This window comes from Rattus norvegicus, chromosome 9 (genome assembly GCF_036323735.1).
Source record: "Rattus norvegicus strain BN/NHsdMcwi chromosome 9, GRCr8, whole genome shotgun sequence".
Taxonomy (NCBI): domain Eukaryota; kingdom Metazoa; phylum Chordata; class Mammalia; order Rodentia; family Muridae; genus Rattus; species Rattus norvegicus.
Window position 1 is genome coordinate 62839192 of NC_086027.1, and position 22218 is coordinate 62861409.

The window sequence follows — 22218 nt, forward strand, 5'->3', positions numbered from 1 at the left end:
GGTTACCATGCAGATAGAAGTTCACTTCTATAAATGTTTTGTTGATATTCACAAACAAGTAGATTAGCATGCACATGTCTCTCCTTGGACTGTCAGCTAACAATGCCTAAAAGTAATATTCCCAAGAAGAAATGGCTTCTAATTCTGTTCTCCAGTAATAAAAGCCAGAGCTCATGATGAACGTGGCTGGTTCTGTACACAGGTAACCAGATAAAACTGAGTTCTTGTGGAGTCTAGGAAGGATGTACAGACAGACAAGTGCCATTGCACAATAGTGGGACGTGTTCAAGGCAACTGTGAGCTAAGTGAGGGTGTTCTGAATGGCAGAGGTTGGGGAAATTTTAGTAACATGACCAAGTATAGGATACATTTCTGTGGGTTGATATTAATATAAATGAATAAGTGGTTAAATAAATGGAAAAAGGGAAACAGTATCTTCCAGGCAGAAGAATTACTAATGACATATGTAGATATTGTAGTTCCAGGCTGGTGAAATGAAACCTGTCACTCCTTAGCTATGACCTGTCTGGGATTTTCTTCCAGACCTACATGATGGGAGAGAGAAGTCAGTACAGCATTAACAGTGGAGTAACTGATAACAGCATTTCAAGTCAGGCAAGGGAGCAAGGTCAAGAACACCTATGAAGTCATGGTGATGACCTTTGTCCTTTATTACATGATGACAATGATCCCTTACCTCTACAACCTTCCACCTGAAAAGCCACACCCCTGACTGGTGAGCGAGATTTTGTAATATACCTGTGTGAAGATCTTCAGAATAGTTAAAGCCACCAAAAGCAGGGGACATTTGAAAAATGGTCACTGGCATGGAGAGTCTGAGGAGCTGAGATGGCTGAATTGAATGACGTTCTGCATGGGATCCTGGAATGGGAAAATGAGATTGGGACAACAAGGAAATCCGAATAAACAGAATTCTGTAGTTAATAACCATGAATTTGTGTTGTGCCAGATGTGAGCACAAGAGAACTTGGTCCCAAGCATGCAGAACCTTTATTATTTGCAATAATTTTAGACATATGAAACTCTAAATTTGCTTGCTTAAAATATCTTACATACCATTTTTAAGACACATATAAGAACTATAGATTCAGAAATTAAAGATGGAAAAACCGATATCTAAGATTAAAGGAGAGAGTGGAAAAGCTCAATCCAATAACCAATAGTGCAGTTCTTGATTTTGTTACTTATTCATAGCATGATCATTTTAATGACTCGGTGGAGACTCAATCCTGTCCACCTCTGTTAAAAAACACAGGGCAGGAATGAATAAAGATGTCCAAACAGTCGTGTGTGCCTCAATTTAATAGACCCCCATCTAATTTCAGTCACAATATGCACCTTTCAACTAGCAGCTTTAGAACTAGGAGGAGACACCAGGACCTTCTCAGAGACACTGATGTCAAAGTTGCTTTCATAATAATAAGTTAATACAACATATCCAAAAAGACCACTGCTACCTGTGAAGCCCTTTGCTTATCACCACCTTCTTTTGGATCATACAGCTATTTTCATAAAATAAATTATTTAGGCTAATACACAACAGTTATTTTAAATGAGTTGATAAATTTTTTAAATTATCTTTTAATTTTTAACATGGCAAGCATTGATAAATATATATAAACAATTTTTTAAGATACTCATTAATTGTTGAGGGTAGCAAGTATGAGAATGAAAATTATTGAAAACCTGTGCTCTAATTACAGTGATCAGGTTGTTCTTTTGGGAGAATAGTTCTCACCACGCATCGTGTTGTTTCTTAACCCAGCCTGTGTTTACACCCATTGAGCCAAAATGAAAGTAGTAGGGAAAGGGTCAATCCCTGCCTCTCCTGCAGCTCAGACAGAGTAACCTTAGGTTTGACCAGCCACGTACTTATTTGACCTTTGAATCTGGGACTCCTGAAGTAGGGCCAAGAGCAACTCTGAGAAGGCAGAAGGTGTGGCAGAGGCCTCAGATTCTGGAAGGAAAAGTTCTCAAGCAATCATCTGCGTCCACTGGGAATGGCACCGGTGGCACAAGCCGCAGCTTGCCGTCCTGTGTTTGGGAATGGGTAATCAGCACTTACAATGTCTGCAAACAGGACTGTAGGTATTGTTCATAGCTATTCGCCCCGATTGAGGCTCTCTTGAGCGAATCCCCCTCCTAGTGTGTTTAAATTCTCACTCATCCAGAGATACTCGGGTACTGCAACCAAGAACCCAGACTGATTCTACAAACGACAGTAATTACCAACCTTGATCTCTTTTATACCAATCAGTCTTTCTGCAATTCTGTAAGTAGGCCTTCCATTTTAAAAAAGAAAACCTGTTTAAGCAAATTAAAACATTTATATTATCAAGAGTTGAAAAAAAATTGCTGGTATTCTACCCAACAGTGAACTTTTATCCAGGCTTTGAAACTATGATCCGACTTTCATCCAGCAGGGAGAGCGGTTCTCACCGTGTTACTTCTCGGCTGTGCAGTTTCTATGAACGAGCAAGAGGCTGTGAGGAGAGACCCAGAGCCATGTGTGCAGTTTGTTAGAAATCATTTCAAGCACCTCCAGACTTCCTGGGCCAATCAAAACAGAGATGTTCCAACACGTTTGAGAGATTCTCACTTTATAGAGTGCTTAAGAGCACCATGAAAACCACACGAGATCTCAAATGTAGTGAATTACAGAAAGGATTCGAGACCTGGCTCCTATTAGGTTTCTTTCCTGTTACTATTTAATGTGATACACCCAATATAACACTACCCTGTTTGAGCTGCTAGGGTCTGAAATGGTTCTGCCTTCTTTGACCGTGCAAATATATTTTAAAGTTTTTCTTTTTAATTCAAATTACCTTCCTGCAAGACATAAAGAGGGAAGAGTGTGTAGGATATTTAAGTCCTTCAGACGTTTCCATCTCATCCTAACTCGGATTGTTAGGGATTTAAATTAATTTTGACGGAGCACGGCATCCTCTTTTATAAGTAGAAATACTGCTTGAAACTGAAATACTACTGCAAACTAAAGATTCTTTGAAGTCGTGAAGTAATTCAGAGAAAACATAAGCAGGGACGCACACACTGCTCTGCTTTACTTGGTGCACTGTGATTATTGGATTTGAGGTCGTGGGCATCCCTGGATTCTCAGAAGACGGGCTTGTGTACAAGGCACAACACAGCAGAAAGATAGAAACCAACATATGTGAAACTGAGAAAAGGCTGAATATTTAAAAGGAGGCTTTTATAATGGCCAGTGATAACCTGCTTCCTGCAAACTTAGGTTACCGGTGTTTCTAACTAAATGTGAGCGCGTTGTGGCTTCTTATCTCTTTGTACTTGAAGCTGCACAGGCACAAGATCACTTGTCTTTACCTCTTCCTGTCTCTCACCCAGGATGTCTGCCTTTCTTCTCTGCTCACTAAAGAATAGGAAATGGCAAAAAATAAATAATGATTTTTGGTCTGTTCCCATTACTTTTGTGAGCATTGTTCAGTTCAACCTAGGCAATATCATACACATATTTTTTTCAGTGTTACATAAATGATTGGAATATACTTATTTGGTTAGTATTTAATTATCTCATCCTTCTAGCCCTTGGGTTCTCAGTGCTATTAACTGGCCTCTAAGAAGGCTGCTCTATCAGAGTAAAAATAGGCAGTACCACTGAGACATTGCCCATTACTTACTGACCTAGAAAAATCCTCATTGAGTAACTGAGCACCGGCAGGGTCTGACCACTTCTAGGCCAGCCATACATGCTGACTGTGGCACAGGATATATCAGTATTAATAGTGCCTGAGCTCTGTGCCATGCTTTAGGGTTACTATAGAGACTCTGAGGCAGGGTTCTAGCAGAACCCCTAGGATGATTGCATCCTAACATCTCACTCCACAGATGAGAAAAGGAATGAGAAAAGTGGGCGCCCATCGGAGGTGAGGTTTCTGCATGGGACTGAAGACTACAGGCCCTTTGGAGGAACACCTCAGGGAGATGGAGTTAAAATGTCTGCGCTGCTTTTCTTTTCTACTCTCATCCTTTCCTGAATCATATCAGGAGGTCCTATGACACATCAGCCACAGGCAGAGAAGGAAAAAAAAAACCATAATTTGTCAGCAGATGGCAAGCAAAGGAAGAAGCGTGGCTGGCTGGCTCGTGTGTAGCTGTGTGTGGAAGCAGAAGTCCTGAGCCTTGGCCCCTTACTGATCACACATCCTCTACTGGCCAGGCCATGCTTACTCCCCTCTCCTGTCCCAGATTACCTGAGCATTGGTGAGGGAGGACTTGGTAGGTCAAGAATGAGCTACCTTTGAAAAAGTCATATTAAGCATGAAATAGAATTGTAAACCAGTAGCCAAGGCTAGAGGAATGTAGTTACAGCAAACGAATCTACTTGTTCTTAAAACACAAAACAAAACAAAACAAAACAAAACAAAAAAAAAACACCAGCATTTAATACTAGATTAAAAAAATACAAAAAAAAATCTTTGTAATACAATGAGAAAAATTGCCATACTTTCTCACATAAGATAAAATGTGTGTGCCATTTTATTAATTCTTGGAGCAGAGATTTGAAGTAGCCGCAGATAGGAAAATTCAGACTCACTAACCTGTCTGGGGTCCCAGGGCCTGTCACTAGAGACAGGCTTTTCATTTCAGGCTTCCAATCTCATCTCCTTAGCATTCCGGAGTCCACACTAAGTACAGGTTATGTGTTCTCACTTTTTCCTTCCCATTGTCTCCTATCTCCAAACTCATTACATAAACGACTTGTATTATGGTAGTGGAAAGCTACTTAACTGGCTGTGTCAGGTCTAAAGGGGAAGGGCACGGGGGTGGGGAAACACCGCTGAGAAGCAGCATGGCTGTTATGCTGTCCAGTCTTCATGAGAAGATGCTCCCTGGAAGAGACTCTGCCTTTCATGTGTGCTCTGTAATTATTTTGGGTGTTTATGAGACTGCAATGATAGGACGCCACAGAAGCTTTCCCTCTGATCCTCCCCTCCCATTCCCATCCTAAGTGTTGCTTCCTCTGAGACGTTTCTTTTTTTTTTTTTTTCTATCCAATGCTGCTCTCTTTCCTTTATAGCACTTTTTAAAAAATCACAGTTAGTGATCACATGTACAGTTCATTATTGTCTGTCCTCCTTGGGAGACCATAAACTTCCTGAAGGGAGTCCCAACGTAAGCATATGACTACTTCATGCAATTCCCCAAGCATTTATCATGCTATCTGAAACAAAATAGCAACTCAATAAATTTTCATTGGATGGATGGATGGATGGATGGATGGATGGATGGATGGATGGACGGACGGACGGATCACATCTAGAAGTTCCCAAGGGATCTGAGGAAGTAGGTGGATTGATCATATAGTCTAGAGCAAGATGGATGATATTTTAGATTAGAGTAAGTCAATCACTGATCCCTAAAATAGGAATGAGATCTGATGGTCTCCCAAAGGCAACATGCAGGAACATGAGATTGGTATGTTGGGACAGAGAGGGATGGGAAGTAGCTACAAAGTATTTTCTCAAGCACAATGCAGTGTAACACATAGGTGGTATCTTAATATAAAGAGCAGGATTGGAGAAAGGAATTACTCCTGTTTTACAAATAAGAATGTGAGGCTTGGGTTGCTGAGGCTGCCTGAAGCTACATAACAAATGACAGATTTGGGGGAGATGGTGGCTTAGCCTGGCTAATGTGCTTAAAAACCAGGACCCAAACAAAAAGGCCAGTGTAATGACATGCACTTATAATCTTAGTGCTTGAGAGGTATATAATTCCAGTGCTTTCAGAGGCAAGCCGATCCCTAGGGCTTACTGGTCAACCAGCTGAGTCTACTTAGCAAGTTCCAGGTTAGTGAGTGGTACTATCTCCAATAAAGGTGGACAGCCCCTGAGGAATCTCACTCAACATCACCTTGTGTTCTCCACATATGTGCACATGTACTCCAAAACATGCACATGCCTAAACACCACACCACACACACACACACACACACACACACACACATACACACACACACATACACACACATACACACTCACACACATACACACACACATACACACATACACACACACTCACACACATACACACACATACACATAGTCACGCACACATATACACATGTACATACACACACACACATACACACATACACACACACACTCACACACATACACACATACACATAGTCACGCACACATATACACATGTACATACACACACACATACACACACACATACACACACATACACACACACATACACACACATACACACTCACACACATACACACTCACACACATACACACACATACACATAGTCACGCACACATATACACATGTACATACACACATACACACACACGATATAGACTTGTCAGTTATCAAAGGCCATGGTTTTTAAAATTCATTTTTAGAAGATTATTCTTTCTTACTAGATATAAAATACATTCATATTTTAAGCATAGAATTGATAAAGTTTAAAGATGTGCGTCTTTAGTTATATGAGAGCCTCTTACATTTCAAGCTTCACTCTACAAGGCAGTGGAGAGAATGCTCGCTTCTCCACACCCGTGCTGACTTCGGGCGTCACAGTCCTCATTCCAGTAGTCACTGTGGTGCAAGAAGGCCCTGGTTTTATAGCCTTATAACTTGGTGTCTTAGCAGGCATCATGAATCCTCAGAAAAAGAAAACCAAGAATTCATCTGGTTTTTTGGATAAAGCTGTCATGATTGAATCCATGGTTTCTGATTCAAGAAATAGAGGCTCCCATCTGGCCACCTTGTAATGGAAACATCAGAACGTCCAGCAAAGGCTAGAAAAGAGTGGCAGCAGGCTCCCATACGACTGGAGTATATCACCCAGGCAAGTGAGTCTATTTAGATGTAAACACACCAGAGTGCTGAAGAAGGACTTCACTTCTGGTAGAGAGAGACATTAAAGCTCTAGGACAAAGGAGGCCTCGTCAATAAAAGACAGTAGGTGAGGCAGTGGCTGCTGCATGCAGGAGGGGAGCTATTAGACCACAGCCACTCAGGTATGGTTTTGAACAATTACTCCGTGCTAGGTAGGCAGGGTGAGTAGTGCTTTATAGAATGAAGGTGTTAGGACTTTTCAGTTGCAAATAACAGAATTCAAAACCAATTTTACTAAGCTAATTAATGGAAATTAGTTTACTTGAAGAATAACTATTTCTTATGAGATTTTCCTCTTCTTCATGTGTGTGCTAAAATATTTTCCTTTTTATGTAATAATCTTATGATTATATTATGGCGAAATGTTCTTTTATCCACACATTAGGTCAAGGAGCACTAGCTTATTCCCCTCTGGACATTTTATTTTCCTTTTAGGGTATCTATAATTAAGTATAGGTTATGCATAAACACACACACACACACACACACACACACACACACACACACACACACACATTTCAGTCTACTCTACCATAGAGGTAGTTGCACCTTGTATCTATTGCTGCTTTATTCACTGTAGGAAGGGATTAGAATCAACCTGTTGCCCATTGCCAGATGAATGGATAATGAAAACTTGGGGTAGGCATGTGTGTGTGTGTGTGTGTGTGTGTGTGTGTGTGTGTGTGTGTGTGTGTGTGTTAATATTCATTTTTAAAGAAAAAATAATCATTAAATTTTCAGGAAGCTGAATGGACTTAGATTGTATAATGTTAAGTGAGGTCACATAATCTTGGAAAGAAAATAAACTCATGTTCTATAGTTGCTTGTATTGCAAATGCTAATTATGTTCCCCCCAAAATTGCTTGCATGAGAGGCTCTGCAAGTAGCTTCTGAGAACCTGCCCCCAATTGGTTCTGATTGGTAAATAAAGATGTCAATAGCCAATGGCTGGGAGGACAGACAGAGGTGGGATTTTAGGATTCCTGGGCTGTGGACTGAGAGGAGAAGAAGGAAGGGAGATCATGACAGGAGGGTGTGGAGGAGAGGAGATCCACCATGCCTGAGAAGAGTGCAGGTCAGAGAGGCATGGCCACCACGTGAAGGAGCTTAGAGAGCGCTGCCTACGGGCCCGCGCAACTGGGTCTGGAGCAGCCAAGGTGGAACATAGATAGTAAGTAATAACTTGGGATTATCGGTGGGAGGTAGATTAACAACATGGAGGTTAGACAGTGGCCCAGCTATTGTGCTGTTTGAGGCTTATTAAAACATAAAGGCTGAGTGTGTGCCTTTCATTCAGGAACCTAAACCACTGAGGTAGGATTTATTAATATTAATACTTAATTCTATAGATGGCAATGCAACTATTTCAATGACGTTCTCCCTTACGTGTGGAATCTTGCCAATATATAACATATATATTTTATAATCAAATATCAAGTATAATGTATATCATGCAACTAATATTGTGTGTGTGTGTGTGTGTGTGTGTGTGTGTGTGTGTGTGTGTGTGTGTATCCAAGTGTTCATGTGGGTACAGTATAGCATGTAGAGAAGAAAACAAGAAAGACTCACTATTGGAGGATGGAGAAGGACTGAATGCAGGTAATAGAAATGAGCTATGAAAGGGGATATAAAGCTAATTCTTCTTTTCATTCTGACTCTGTCATGTTTTTGTTTTCATTTTTGGGTGATGAATAAGTTCATAAAAATATATTTGATCATACAAGTATGAAATCCAAAGCGATACTCCAGAGCTTGCATTGCCAATAGCTATTCTAACGGTATGGAAGCTCTAGGGTGTGTAGTCTTTGGGTCTGGTCGATTTCAGTGTGATGTTATTTTTATTTGCAATGATTTTTAATTGTGAAGTTTAAAAATATAGAATAATGGTTTTTAAAGTAAAAAATAAAATAAAAGCCATTGCAGGCACAGCATCATCAGAAGTGGCTTGGAGACTCTTCTGTTTGGTGAATTAGGTTCTCTTGCTGACGTGTTTTGCATTAATTTGTAATTCTCTTGCTTCAAGTTTTTTTTTTTTTTTCCTTAAATCTTCCATGTACCATGCAGCTCAAGCTGCTCTTAAATTCTCTATATAAATGACTTTGAACTCCTGGTCCTCCTGCCTGTCCTGTCTCCCCAGATGATAGGCGTGTGCCACTGTGACTGCTTTATGCATTGTCAGGGACTGAACCCGAGTCTTATGCGTGCAAGGAAAGCACTCTATCAACTGAACTCTAGCCATTCTTAGATCTACTGTTTCTTAGAAAAGAAAAGAAAAACAACAACAACCCAATGATTTGCTTTTAATAAAAATATCAGAATTACTCTTCGTAGCATAATACATTGCATAGAGCAAAAGTGGTTTCCATATCGGACACTCTTCCCGTTGGTCAGCATTCACACAGTTACCTTTACTCCTACTGTTCTCTCTGTGATGCTTGGGCTCAAAGCCAGGGAACTGTGTCCAAATTGTGTTCATTTTCATAGTTGCTGTTTAATTATACGCTAGGACTGGCCTGTGGCCACCTTGTGACAATCACCATTACACTGATTTGCTGGCTTTGTCACACAGTCTTGTGTTTGGTTTCAGACCCCGGGACAAGAGGCTGAGGTGCATATTTTACATACCAAACCACACCTGGCCTCCAGGTTCTCCCAGCATCCCTCAGGCCCTACCTGGCCTACCCTGCCCCCAACCCTGAACTTTCCAACTGGAGGCTGGGCTGCCCTTCCCCTACAGACTCTAGTCTATTAACCCAACATATTTTGGTCCCCCTCTCCCCATCCCACTGCGCATGCTCTTTCTTTTTCTTCCTTCTTCCTTCCTTCCTTCCTTCCTCTCTTTCTTTCTTTCTTTCTTTCTTTCTTTCTTTCTTTCTTTCTTTCTTTCTTTCTCTCTCTCTCTCTTCTGGTCGCCTCTCTCTTCCCTTCCCTTGGTGACTTCCCTGGACTCCTTCCCTGGGGCCAGTGAACTCACAAAGAGCACCTTCCCAATAAACCTGCACTCAATGTAATCTAATCTGGCTTGAACTGGTTTATTTTACCTGCCGAGAAATAACTTATCAGTCTGCTTGAGTTCTAATTTTTCTATATGAATGAAGCTGTGTATCCTCAATATACTTTATTTCTTAAATGGCGTCATATTTACAGAAAAGTTGAGACAGTAGTGCAGAGTTCCCAAGAGCTCATACTCGGCTCCCATACTAACATAGGCTGACACATTAATTATAACTCATAAAGCAACACTGATACATTATGAGTTGAAGTAAATGCTTCACTCAGATTTTGTTATATTTCCCAAGGACCTATCCTGATTGCTATGTGTTATTTATTTAAGATGTCCTTTAGACTCCTCTTATCTAAGAAACCGTTTCTTAGCTTCTTCTTGATTTTGACGACCTGGATGGTTTTGGAGAGCATTGATAAAGTATTTCTCATAATGAGCCTCTCTATCAGAGAAGACGGCTATTGTTGTCACATCACATCAAAGGCACATGATCCATGTGCCCTGTGACTCTTGGCCTTGCCTAGTTGCTTAGGCAGAAATTGCATTCTTCACTGTGAAATTAACTTTTCTCCCTTGTTTGCTGTTCTCACTGAAAGGAAATCATTATAAGAATCCCACACTTGAGGCCAGTATAAATTCTGTACATATATTAAATGAGATTTTTCTGCATAAGAAACTCCTGGTTTATTGATTATTCAGTCATTTGTCAGTATGGAGTTATAGGTATTTACTTACTTGATAATTACTTGTTATAATTTTAAAAACTTAAATTACATTTTATTCACTTTTCCCATTTTTAAAATCATGTGTATGTACTTAGACACATCTGACATGCATGTGAAGGTCAGAGGAAATCTTATAGAGTCAGCTGTCTCCTTCCACCATGTGGACCTCAGATCCGAGCTATCTCATTGGCTGTTCTGTTCAGACTGCCCCAGCTCTGGCTACTGGGCTCTTGAATCCTTCGGGGAAACTCTCTTGGCCTGTTGATTTTCCCATGAGGTGAACGTGTCCACCTCAGCTGTGCAGCAGGTTAGAAAAGGCGTACATCCTCTGGGCCCACCTCACTATAACCATTCCGGCTGGAGTTCTGAGCCGGGGCCAACATGATCTCTTCATTTGCCCTGAAACATTGTTATGCGTGATACAACATAGGGGCTAGTGGCACACGAGCAAAAACAAACCAAACATTTTGGCTCCAAAAGCCAGTAATAATACGAGAATTATTTTACAGACAATACTCTCAAGTCAGTGGGTGCATAGCCCAGAGCACATAGTAGCCAAGCAAAGACCTGGTAAAATCAAGGGTGGCTCTTTACTGGATTGATGTGTGCCTCTAATACTCCGGGTGCTATGTGCACCAATTAGTGAACAATAAATGAGGCAGAAGTTAACTGTGAGAGGCAGAGAGAACTTTCCACTACTGCATTTCCTTCATGGAAGATCCTCTGGCATTAAGGAAGATAAAAGTTAGCCCTAATTGATGATTAGTCCCTTAGTCCACAGCTAAAAGCAGCTCATATAGTATTCAGAAGAAGAGTTGGAATCTTTCATTCTGAAAGAACCAGCCCCTAAAGGGTATTTGTAGTTCTTTTCCATTTTCGCTTGCACCATCTCAGAGAGATGCTATTGTGGGTCAACCTTGTTCTGGAATCCTGCCTCACACACTATTCCCTTCTGGCATTTTATTACTTGAAATTTCTCTTCAATTCTCATGCCCTGAAGACAGACAGAAACAAGAACTGCCCAATCTTTGTTAAGCCTCACCATCTTATTTTTGATTCTTCTAATTTTATTGACCCATCAATAAAGGACATGCATGTGGGGCAGGAGAGATGGCCCAGTGGTTAAGAGCATTTGCTGATTCTGCAGAGGACCTGCTTTCAGTTCCCAGCATCCACGTGGTAGCTCGCAGCCATCTGTAACTCTGGTTTTAAGTGATCTGATATGTTCTTCTGACCTATGCAACCAAGTGGTGCATAAAGATACATGTAGGCAAAACACCCAGATAATTTTTTCAAAGACCTATGCTGTTTTTATTCGAAATTCAAATCTGCTTTGCTTTAAGGGTTTTTTTTTTTTTTTTTTTTTTTTTTTTTTAATTGCCTGGGTTCCTCTTCCTGGAATTGGCTGGCCCTACAATAAAGATGGATCTTAGGAAGAAAGAGACATATGAAACATTTTGGTTTCTTTTGGTAACGCAATCCATTTGGGTTTCCATAACAGAGTCTCACAGACTCTGTAGCTTATAAACGACAAAAGTTGACTTCTTAAAGTCCCATAAACTAGCAAGCCCAAATAAAACTAGGCCAGCTTCATCACACACAAGGGTCTCTTTTAGCTATGTCCTTACACTAAAGAAGTTAAGAAGTCTTCTGGGACATCTATTTAATGTCAGTAACCTCATTCGTGATAATTCCTTTAATCAAATATTACAAGTTCTACTTCTGTTTGTCTGTCCGTCTATTTCTTTGGCACAGGGCTTCTCAGTGTATGTAGCCTGGCTGTCCTGGAACTTATTCTATAGACGAGGCTAGCCTCAAATGCACGGGTCCACTTGCCTCTGCCTCCTGAGTACTGGATTCAAAGGCTGCACTACTGTGCAAAGTCCACAGCTGGTTAAGACCATGATGTCAATGCCGTTTCTCCTCCAGCTGCCTGCATAGTGCCTTGCAGTGCTGTCAAAGCTAACCACCAGGTGGGAGACACCAACTCAGTTCCAGTTTTGTTTCTCTGTGTCCCGGAGCCAAAGAAGCTGGTGTCTCTTGCATGAGTGCATCATAGTTTTGAGTCCAAAATCTATGCATTTAACTTGGAATGTCTGTAGAGATATGGCAGCAAGAAAGAGGCCATAGGCGAGGGAACGAGGTCACCGTGGGTTTGGAAATAGCAGAGCACTTGCAATAGGAAAGCAGAGGAAGGAATATTGAGGGTGGGGAAGGGTTAAATGAGTGGAGACTGGGACATGAGGGAAGGGCAGACAAGAGGAACCCAAACCAAGGATACGTGAGGAAGCCATTTGGAAACACTGACTTGGAAACTGGGATGAAAATGTCAGTAAGGAGAGGCAGACCTTTACGGCCTTGACCTCAGGATTTAACTTTGAGTGAGCACAAAAGACTGGGGGGTTGACAATGCAGTGACAGCATTGAAGAACATGGATTTGTCAGCCATACCTACCGAGATGTGAATTAGCACCCTAAGGGTTTTGTATAGTGAGAGGGCACTGCATTGCACTATTATAAAGTATGGAAAAGATGCATGCTGCCCCGACGAGCCTCTGGAAAGGCACTACCACGTCCCAAGTGACAAGCGTAGTGCCTGAGCATCTTTGAGAAGACTGTGTGAGGATTTTTAAATATCTGGCAGATAGAGTGAGTGTTAAGTGTTTCCAGCAAGGAGGACTCTATCTGGTGCTCTCAAGTCAGTTTGTTCTGTGATTTCAAATTTTTACTTGATTGACAAACATAACAGAAGGGAAGTTTCTATCAGAAAAAGTTAAGTCAATAATAGGTGAACATTTATGAATAAGGAAAAGAAAGTATGAAAAGAAAACCTTTATCCCTTCACAAAGAGTGGGAACACTTTCTGGCTTAAAGACAAGCAAAACACCCAACCAACCAACCAGCCAAACAAACAACCCCACAACAGTGTGGTATATTTATTTCCTGGGGTGGTAGATAGTGGCTGTTACAAATATTGGGTTTAAGTTTTATATTAAGTTTTATATGACAAAGTGGTTAACTTTATCAAGACAAAACCACAGTGAAGTCCAAGTGTATAGCATGGACACTACGGCAGGGAAGAAGTCAGTATGCTATGTCTGTCCCGTCTTTTAGTGACAGTCCAAAGTTATAGTGGGCTCTTCTGTTTTAACTGCTCTCGTCGACTAGATTATCAACTAACGAGTTTAATAACAACTCAAGATTCATGTCACCTTTGCAAGGACCCTGAAAGTAACACTAGCTGGTTTTCAGAAAGACCCTAGTAAAGAGATCATTCTCAAATACAAACATCAGTGACTGCCTGCCAGCCTCATACTATAAAGCTACCTTTCCTTTGTTACTGGTTGATGGCCAGCATATTCACTTTTCTCCTTTGCTCAGCTTCTCTTATTACTGCTGTGTCCTACTAGCATTTTCTTTATTTGAACAGTTCATTTACATCACAAATAAGTCAAATAGAAAGAATTAATTTACTAAATCGAGGGATCCAGACTCGACCTATAAAGGCAAATGCAACCCGTGGACATGGTGGATTGATCCACCTGATAGGTAAAAAATTTAGAACTACCACACCAACATTTAGATCTTTGAGTTTCTCTTTATAAATCAATGGATTTTCAAGGTCAGGATTTCATATAGCCAGGATCTGATGCAACAAAATATTTTAAAGGTGTTAGTCTCTGTTGCTCATACTCAGATATTTTTCCCATCTGCCTTCCCTAGATATAAATACATGACTCTCATATTAAATTGATATGAGTGGTCATAGTAGAGGTGATGTTCATATGATTATGAATTAAAGATTCAATATAACTTAACAAATAAACTCAGCTTACATGAGTTAAATTACTCATTTGCATTAATTTATTCCTGTAATGTCCATTGAGGCACCCTTGGGAGTAAAATATCCTTGTAACTGTAAACAAAATAGATTCCTGGTTATACGTACAACGAAAGGGGAAGTTAACACACCTGCAGAGCTGAGTACTAATCCCAAGGATTTCATTCCTAGTCATGTTCCCGAGCTTATTCTTCCCCCAAACTATAACAGAAAAGTCATAATTCATTTTTTAAAAGATTTATTTTTGATTAAGTGATTTCATGATGTAACATGGTTTTAAACAAAAATAGAGATCAGTATGAAAATAAAACAAATTGTACACATTAAAATATCTTTCCGTCAAAGCATTTCATAATCATAAAAAATACAACACAAGAGTCGGAGGCTCAGGTGAGAATAAGAATACAGACTTCCCAGAAAATGAACAACTGGCCCATAATCCAGTCCTCAGTGCTGTGTAACACCACTCACGAAGCGCTTCTAGGATGCCTATCAACAAATTTGTGCCTTAAAAAATGTAAATGTACGATAAAATGAGGGCTGTGTAATCTTACTTCTAATAGCAAATACCTCCCATTATTATTGGTTACTAAAAGTTACACCGAATAAATACAAAGCTTGAATCAACTCAACAAAATCAGAAGTGTACCTATCAACTGCGCTATGGTATAGTGGATGGAATGAGTGGGTGGAGCTGGTGAAGAGAAGTGGAAAGGCTTAAAAAATGCACCACTGTACTCTACTGAAATCTTAGAAATAAAATGTTTTTTTACAGAGCCTTAAGATTAAAAAGTAAGCATTATTATAAAATTAGATTAATACTTCAGTAAGAGGCAAGAGAGATGCATGTGTCTTTATTCATTTTTTTTTTTTTGGAATGCCTGCATCCCTATTATAAAAACATAATCTTATGCACTTTCTGATGTGCTAACAGCTCTCATATCTTACTTATGCTATCACTCAAAGAAAAATAAGCTGTAATTACATCTTTTAGGGCATTAGGGTCCTAAAGAACATTCTGTTCTGTGTATTCCCTGGTTCACCCTTCCAAGGTGTTTCTTTTCACAGAAGGTGATAATTACCCGAATTTACTGATGAATTCTTACACCAGTAATAGTTGATTCAGTTTGAATCATACAACATACCTACCAACACCCCTCAGGGTTGCAATATCTTAAAAGAAGATTTGATATGAAGATATCACCTGCCCAAGATCACTAGACATAAAAATCAGATACAGCTAGAGCCCTCCTGTTCTGTTGAGCTGTTTGATCATGAAATGAGAATAAAGTACCTTGAAGATCAAAATCTAAGCCAACATGTCTGCTGTCTTGATTAACTTCTTCAATATGAAACACTTGCTAGGCCTCCTTTTGTAATGTAGTAATCTCACACTTAGGATTTTTGCTTTCCAGATCAATAGGGAATGTTTAAATCAACATTAGATAGTATTTGAATATCTCAAAAGCTATGCTAATGTCAACTATGAAAATAAGTATGGTGAAATAAGATCACTTTTTATTTCACAAATAGTGACTGGTAGTGGCAACAATAACTTTCAAGTTTTTTTAAAACTATAATTTAATGCAAATTGTTGAGTTTCCTGATTGAGCTATGGTTAGCCTTAAAACTTTGGGACTAAATGACATTTTGTAATACAGGAAATACTAGCCAACTGAAGTCATACAACAAGGGTATTTCCCACCAGGTAGATGGCCAATCAGTGCCTTCACTATACACAAATGCATTGTTCTCAAACCTCAGAAACCAAAATGGAACACGCTCCTACCCCCACTGGCAAGGTCTAAGTCTGATGATGTTTGTACCATTGTTTTATTGTTCCCTTAGCTATTCTGATTGCAAATGTGCCTTCGTTCACTCCTAAGTCAGATTGCTGTGATATGGCAAACACAATCATTATTCCCACAATACCAGTTCCTTGAACAGAGCTGTTACTCCTGAATCTCATTACCAGGGTGATACAACTGCCAGGCATCTACTTTTCTACTTTTTTTTTTCTAATTACCCCTTTAATGGTAATGATTGACCTTAAATAACAGCTCAGAAACCTTTAATGTCTCTGGCATTCCTTTGCTTCTGTGCTAGACAAATTACCTGGAAATGCAACAGAACTACGGCACTAATAAATTCTGGCAACTGGAATATGTTTCCAAGGAACATTCCCATTAATATTAAGTCAAGTCCTGTGGAAGTAGGGTAGCTGATTCAGGATACCACTCAACAGCTGGCCCAAATCTCAATGTAGCTGGGAAGTTGGGCAGGACTCTTCAATTGCATGTTGCTTTTATGGGGTTGGTGATGCCTTTTAATGATAAAATGGCCTCATTTCCTGCCCCTGGAATTTCCTGAATGAAGTTAAATTGAATAAAATTCTAGACTCTTCATTATAAAATGTATGCCTTGTTAGAAATAGCTGCGTGCAAAAAGGGCCTAAAGGCCATTTGAACAAATATCAGGAAGACAGAAAGAGAAACAAGCTGTTGTGGTCCCTCCATATCACTGGGGTTCAGCTTGCCATGCCTCTGAAGACTCAGGGTTATCAAAAATTAATAATGAAAGCCAGGCCTCTGGTTGGTGCCTTTTCATATGCTTGCTTCTACATAGTCCCCAAGGGGGCCAAATTCCTGTGCTGGGCAAATCCACCCGATCACAATCAGATTTGTCTTAAATTCCTCCCACAGGCAGTAAATGGAAACAATGCATCTGCGAGAAGCCATTTCCATGAATGTGCTCCTTTCTCCGAGCCCTCTCCAGGAGTGCCACATTCCAAGAGTGTTTAAGAAGGTAAGAGTTTGAAAAACCAATGCATTGGAAAGTTGAGTCTATTGATACAAATATTAGTTTTCATATCTCTTGAGACTAAAGAGGATCTTGACAACAAAGTATGAATCATATCACCAGCTACTCATGAAATCAGCCTGAGCCCAGGGAGGACTGGATACTTCTCCCCAACCGAGCACTGAGAACCAAAAGAGAATGCCCTGCAAGCACTGTACAACTCCTCCTCGGTGCTAAGCATAGTCCCCCACAGTCCCCACCTTTGCAGGCCATTGTCATCCAGGAAGTGGTGAATAGATCTCAGCCATCACCCTTTTTTAAGACTAGAGTTTAATTTAATAAGAGTGTCTGGAAGTGCTACACTTTCATTTTGCACACGGCATTCCCTCTCTAGTTCAATAATGGCTTTTATATTTACTTAGTACAAAATGGCCACTAAATTATAAATATGACATATCCTAGAAAACTATGACTTCCGTTCATTTTGTGCACAAGAAAAATGTTGTGATCCCAGGAACTGTGATATTTTACACTAAAAATAGAATGTAGGTTGCAGTGCAGAGGCTGAAGGAAATCTCCAGATTTCATTTTGGCATTTCTTTGATAATTTGAAAATCCTCGTGTTGCTCCTTCACAGTTCAGTCCCTGTCTTACAAACTTTGAACACTTATTGTATGGCTGCATTTTGGGTCTGAGACTTACCAGCATTGATAGTCTATGACACTCTTGTAGTTACCAGCAGAAAAAGCACGTACAGTTTCATATACATGAGGGTGTAACCAAGCCTTTGGGATGTATAGGCTATTCTCCATTCACTAACTGTAGACCTTTCATGTTAAATGCTTTTGGAATCTTGATGTCCCCTCGAGTAGACTGTGAGCATCTTTCTGAAGGCCAGACTCAGAGTCTTGTAGCTCCATCATCAAAAGCAGTAACTGGTGTGGAGGGAATGCCAACAGTGTGCCTCTGCTCTGAAAGATGACACACATACACGGTGTATCGGAACTGACTTCTACATCATTAGTAGATCATGTATAAATCTCTTAAAACAAAACCAAAGAGCCAAGTTATCAAGGTTCACAGTCCAGAAAAGCATATTTATGAATATTTCTAATCGTAGAGTACAGTAACCGCTGATTTATTCTGTGGATGTGTTATTTAACTGTTATAGAGATATTATTGTCTGGCTTTGTCTTACCCATGAAGAAGAATGGGCTATCACAGTTTTCTAATACGCTAGCTACAATTTTGATAATTCCCAATTCTGAGAACAGTGCCAAACAGGACTAGGTCCTCTGGATACATTTAAAGCTGTTGTTTGAGAAGTTGGCTGCCTTAGCATCAACAGCAAACAGTGTTCGTTCGAAATAGTTAAATAGGTACATTTTATTTGGAATCTCTTTTGCCTAGTAATACGGCATATGGTGGCAAAGTGTCTCAAACCAGATGAGCATTAACGTGGCCTATACGTGTAATTTTGAAAGAAAGGCAGCTTTCTCTTCACGAGCCCTTGTGAAAACTCTTAGGGAATGCTCTGATGCAGCAAAATGTGATTTTAAAAATGCATTAGCATGCTCTTTTTTCCTTATGATGAAAAAATACAAACGAGTGAAAGCAGTTTGAAAAAATTAAATATATACTTGTATTCATGACAAATAAGTACAAACTAATAATTCCAGTCAAAAAATTTTAGTCATTCTTTTTTTTTCTGGCCCAATTATGGTATACAAATAAATATTCCATATATCTTTTCCAGGTTTCTGTAATTTGTTTCCTCCTGGAACATTTTCCCACACCCAGGACTTATCTTTAATACAGTAACACAACATGACTGTCATTTCTCTTGAGGGTCCCAACAGTAAACACAGCTTCACTAACAAGAGAGTAACTGTTCTTACAAAACACCTGTGAGGACTGTGCATATAACCCGTATAAAATATAAAGTCACCCACATCCCACAACAGGAAGTCTATGATACCTAAAAACGAGATTCTCAAAGCAATATTAGCATAATGCCTGTAACCCCTCAGGCTGGAAAACTAAATGTTAAGCCAATGGTTTTCCCCACCTCGATTCCACTCCACTGTACTGCGTGTCTGATTAGTTATGGTCACAAATCAAGGAACAAAACAACAGCATGGACCAGTCCCCAAAGCAATCAAAATGAAGGGAATCCTTTTATCAAACTAAGAAGACCTGTCAGTGATGACATGTAGTTTCTGAGAGACCATACAAAAATTTTTTCTTGATATTAATAAGAAAATTATGCATCAGTGAAAATGCAGGCTTAGAAATATAGTACTGAGAGTTTCCATATATGGTATCGTCATTGATGAGGGAAAGTGGAACTCTTCTACGAAAGAGAGCTGATCTCTCCGGCATTGCTGATGGCTCTCTAACCAAGCTCAGTGTTTAATGACGCAGTACAAATAAGAAGCAGTGAGGGGGAATACGAAATATCTGTAATAAACGCCATCCTGTAAAGTAGTTGATGGATGGAAGAGAATCTAATGCATTTTAAATAAATGCATATCATCTATCACATATAGTGAGTCTTACAAAATTATTACTTAGATGCACAGTCCTTGCAGTGGTTGACATGGCAACTGTGAAGGAAGTCTGATTTAAAAGCTACTTCTATTGTAGTAATCAACGGATGGAGCTGCTGTTAGTCATATTGTAGTGTCCCTTCACCTTTGGTACGTTCAGTGCAAAATATTTTGGGGAATTTTTTTTAAACCTTTAGAAAAATAAAAGGCCCTTTTAGTTCTCTTGAGCGTGCTTTAAAGGGTACATACTACCAAGATGCCCGAGGAGGCGTGGAACATGAAGACGGCGAGGTGGTACATACAATATGGTAGGTAGGTCCTTATATACATCTTAAAGAACAGAAATATAATGAACCTATAAAAAATGAACAGAACTCACTGTGTACATTTTCCTGATATGCTTGTGATTAATTGCTAGATATTTTTAAATTGTTTTCATGCATTATAAAGCATAAAATCTGTCATTAGTAATTCGTTGAATAAGTTTGTCTTCGGCCATAACTACACACAGACCACTTGCATATACATTGTCACAGACCACCTTATCGCAAATCTTTAAAGTTATCACATACTGACTTGGTTTCGTTGTTCACACTTGTCCTGTGAAGGTTGAAACCTGTTGTGCACACCATGCAGGCACTCATAAGCAAGAAATAAATATTCTGCTATAACTTAGGGCTTAAACAAATGTACTTCCAGGAAATATATATATTTTTTAATGATATTCTTTCACTTGCGCAAATTTAGAGATTGGGTCAGTGCTGCCAGTTTGGCTTGAAGTGTGTTTACGGGAGAGTTGAAAGATTCTCCGGAGTCCCTAAAAGTCACCATGGAGTTGATCGTGTGCAGGTTCATCTTTTTCTCGGAACATGGGGACAAATGGGAAAGGTTTGGCAGTCAAGAACTGTTGATTGAAAGACTGTTGGGTTGTTCCATGGGCACCAAGCTCACCCCAATCCTTCCAAAAGAACTCACAGCCAGTCCCCAAACACAGGAGCATGTGTTCCCAGAGAGCAGCGCTCAGTTTGTCGTAATGAAAGCCAAGGCTCCGAGACTACCAATGCTGGGTCACTCTATGGGAGGCCGGCTTCTGGAACTGCCTGTCCGTAAAGCACTGAGCATCGTGCTTCTGGGTCACTCGAGTCCGAAGGTACTGGTCTCTTCAACTGCTGTCAAGAGTTTTTCATAAAGCATGGAAAAGGAAGGGTATGGAGGGAGATCCAGGCGGTTAAAACACGTGTGAGCTCTGCAAACAGAAGAAGCACGACATAATTTAGCAGAGGGACCGAGTAAGGGACCGAGTAAACCAAGTCCATGCTCCCGTGCACCTGCATTGCATGAGTGAATGTGCATGTGTGTGTGTGTGTGTGTGTGTGTGTGTGTGTGTGTGTGTGTGTGTGAGAGAGAGAGAGAGAGAGAGAGAGAGAGAGAGTTAGTGTGTGCGTGCATGTATTCAAGTACTAAGAGTGCTTCTCTTCATATTCAAATTAATTTTTTAACCATTTTCACAGTGACTTGAGAAAAAGGGAAGATTAGTAGCCCCTGTGACCCAGTTCCCAGTCAGTTGTGATTGGTGAATAAAGATGCCAACAGTCAACAGCCGGGCAGAAGAGACATAGATGGGGTTTAGATTTTGAGGGCTTGGGTCAGAGAGGCCTATGAGGAGAGTAAGGGGAAGGAATAGCTGTCACGGAAGGAAAACATGCAGGAGAGAGAAGGAGAGCTGTCATGGGCTAAGGGCCAAGAGAACGTGGCCCAGAGGGAGAGCTGGCCATTGGTTAAGAGCAGCTGAGATGGAAAATAGTAAATAGTAAGTGGTAACTTGGGGCTGTTGATGGGCAAGTAGAGTCTAACAGCATGGAGGGGAGGCAGCCGCCCAGCTACTGTGCTGCCTTAGGCAGATTAAAGTATAAAGGCTGTGTGTGTCTTCATCTGGGAACATAAATGGTCTGAGGCGGGAAAGACACTCTGGACCAGGATTTCAATATTTCTTACTATACAGAGTTGAAATTTTCTTTGGAGAGTAGGACCCATAAATTATTTTCATTATGTGCCACCCTTTAGAAGATTTATTTCACGTATAGTGTTTATTACTGAGTTGTATGAAAGTGAAAAAGCCAAGTTCAGGTCTGTTCAAAAGACAAGAATGAAGACTTTGCAAACTGATTCACTTTGATTCCCTTCCGTTTCAGCACTGTCTGCTGCCTAGATGTCCCTTGGATAACATGTGGCTCAGTGGTTTTGCACTGTCTTGGGTAGGGATGAACAGCAACTGTGGGTGAAAACCAGATTGTGGCTCAGAGTTTGGGGAAAGTCCCTGGCTAGACCTGTCTCTGGGCGTCTGCAGATATTGTGACTGCTTCGAATTCCATGCTATAG

The 22218-nt window shown here is 40.2% G+C and overlaps 1 protein-coding gene and 1 long non-coding RNA gene across 9 annotated transcripts in view; one reads left to right on the forward strand and one right to left on the reverse strand.

Moving 5' to 3' along the window:
- Positions 1-22218, forward strand: part of LOC120094686 (uncharacterized) — a 58152-nt gene that overhangs the window by 6835 nt on the left and 29099 nt on the right. For both annotated transcript variants that reach the window (XR_010054982.1, XR_010054981.1), the window contains exon 4: positions 544-17296. This is a non-coding gene — a long non-coding RNA (uncharacterized LOC120094686). The remainder of the gene's footprint in view (positions 1-543; positions 17297-22218) is intronic.
- The window catches only part of Hecw2 (HECT, C2 and WW domain containing E3 ubiquitin protein ligase 2), a 393569-nt gene continuing 386063 nt past the window's right edge, over positions 14713-22218 (reverse strand). For 6 of the 7 annotated variants that reach the window (XM_039083599.2, XM_017596447.3, XM_039083600.2 and 3 more), the window contains one exon: positions 14713-21085. In XM_039083599.2, the coding sequence (XP_038939527.1) occupies positions 20974-21085 (112 nt within the window). In that variant the 3' untranslated portion in view covers positions 14713-20973. The remainder of the gene's footprint in view (positions 21086-22218) is intronic. The other variant, NM_001108218.1, reaches the window with a different exon arrangement.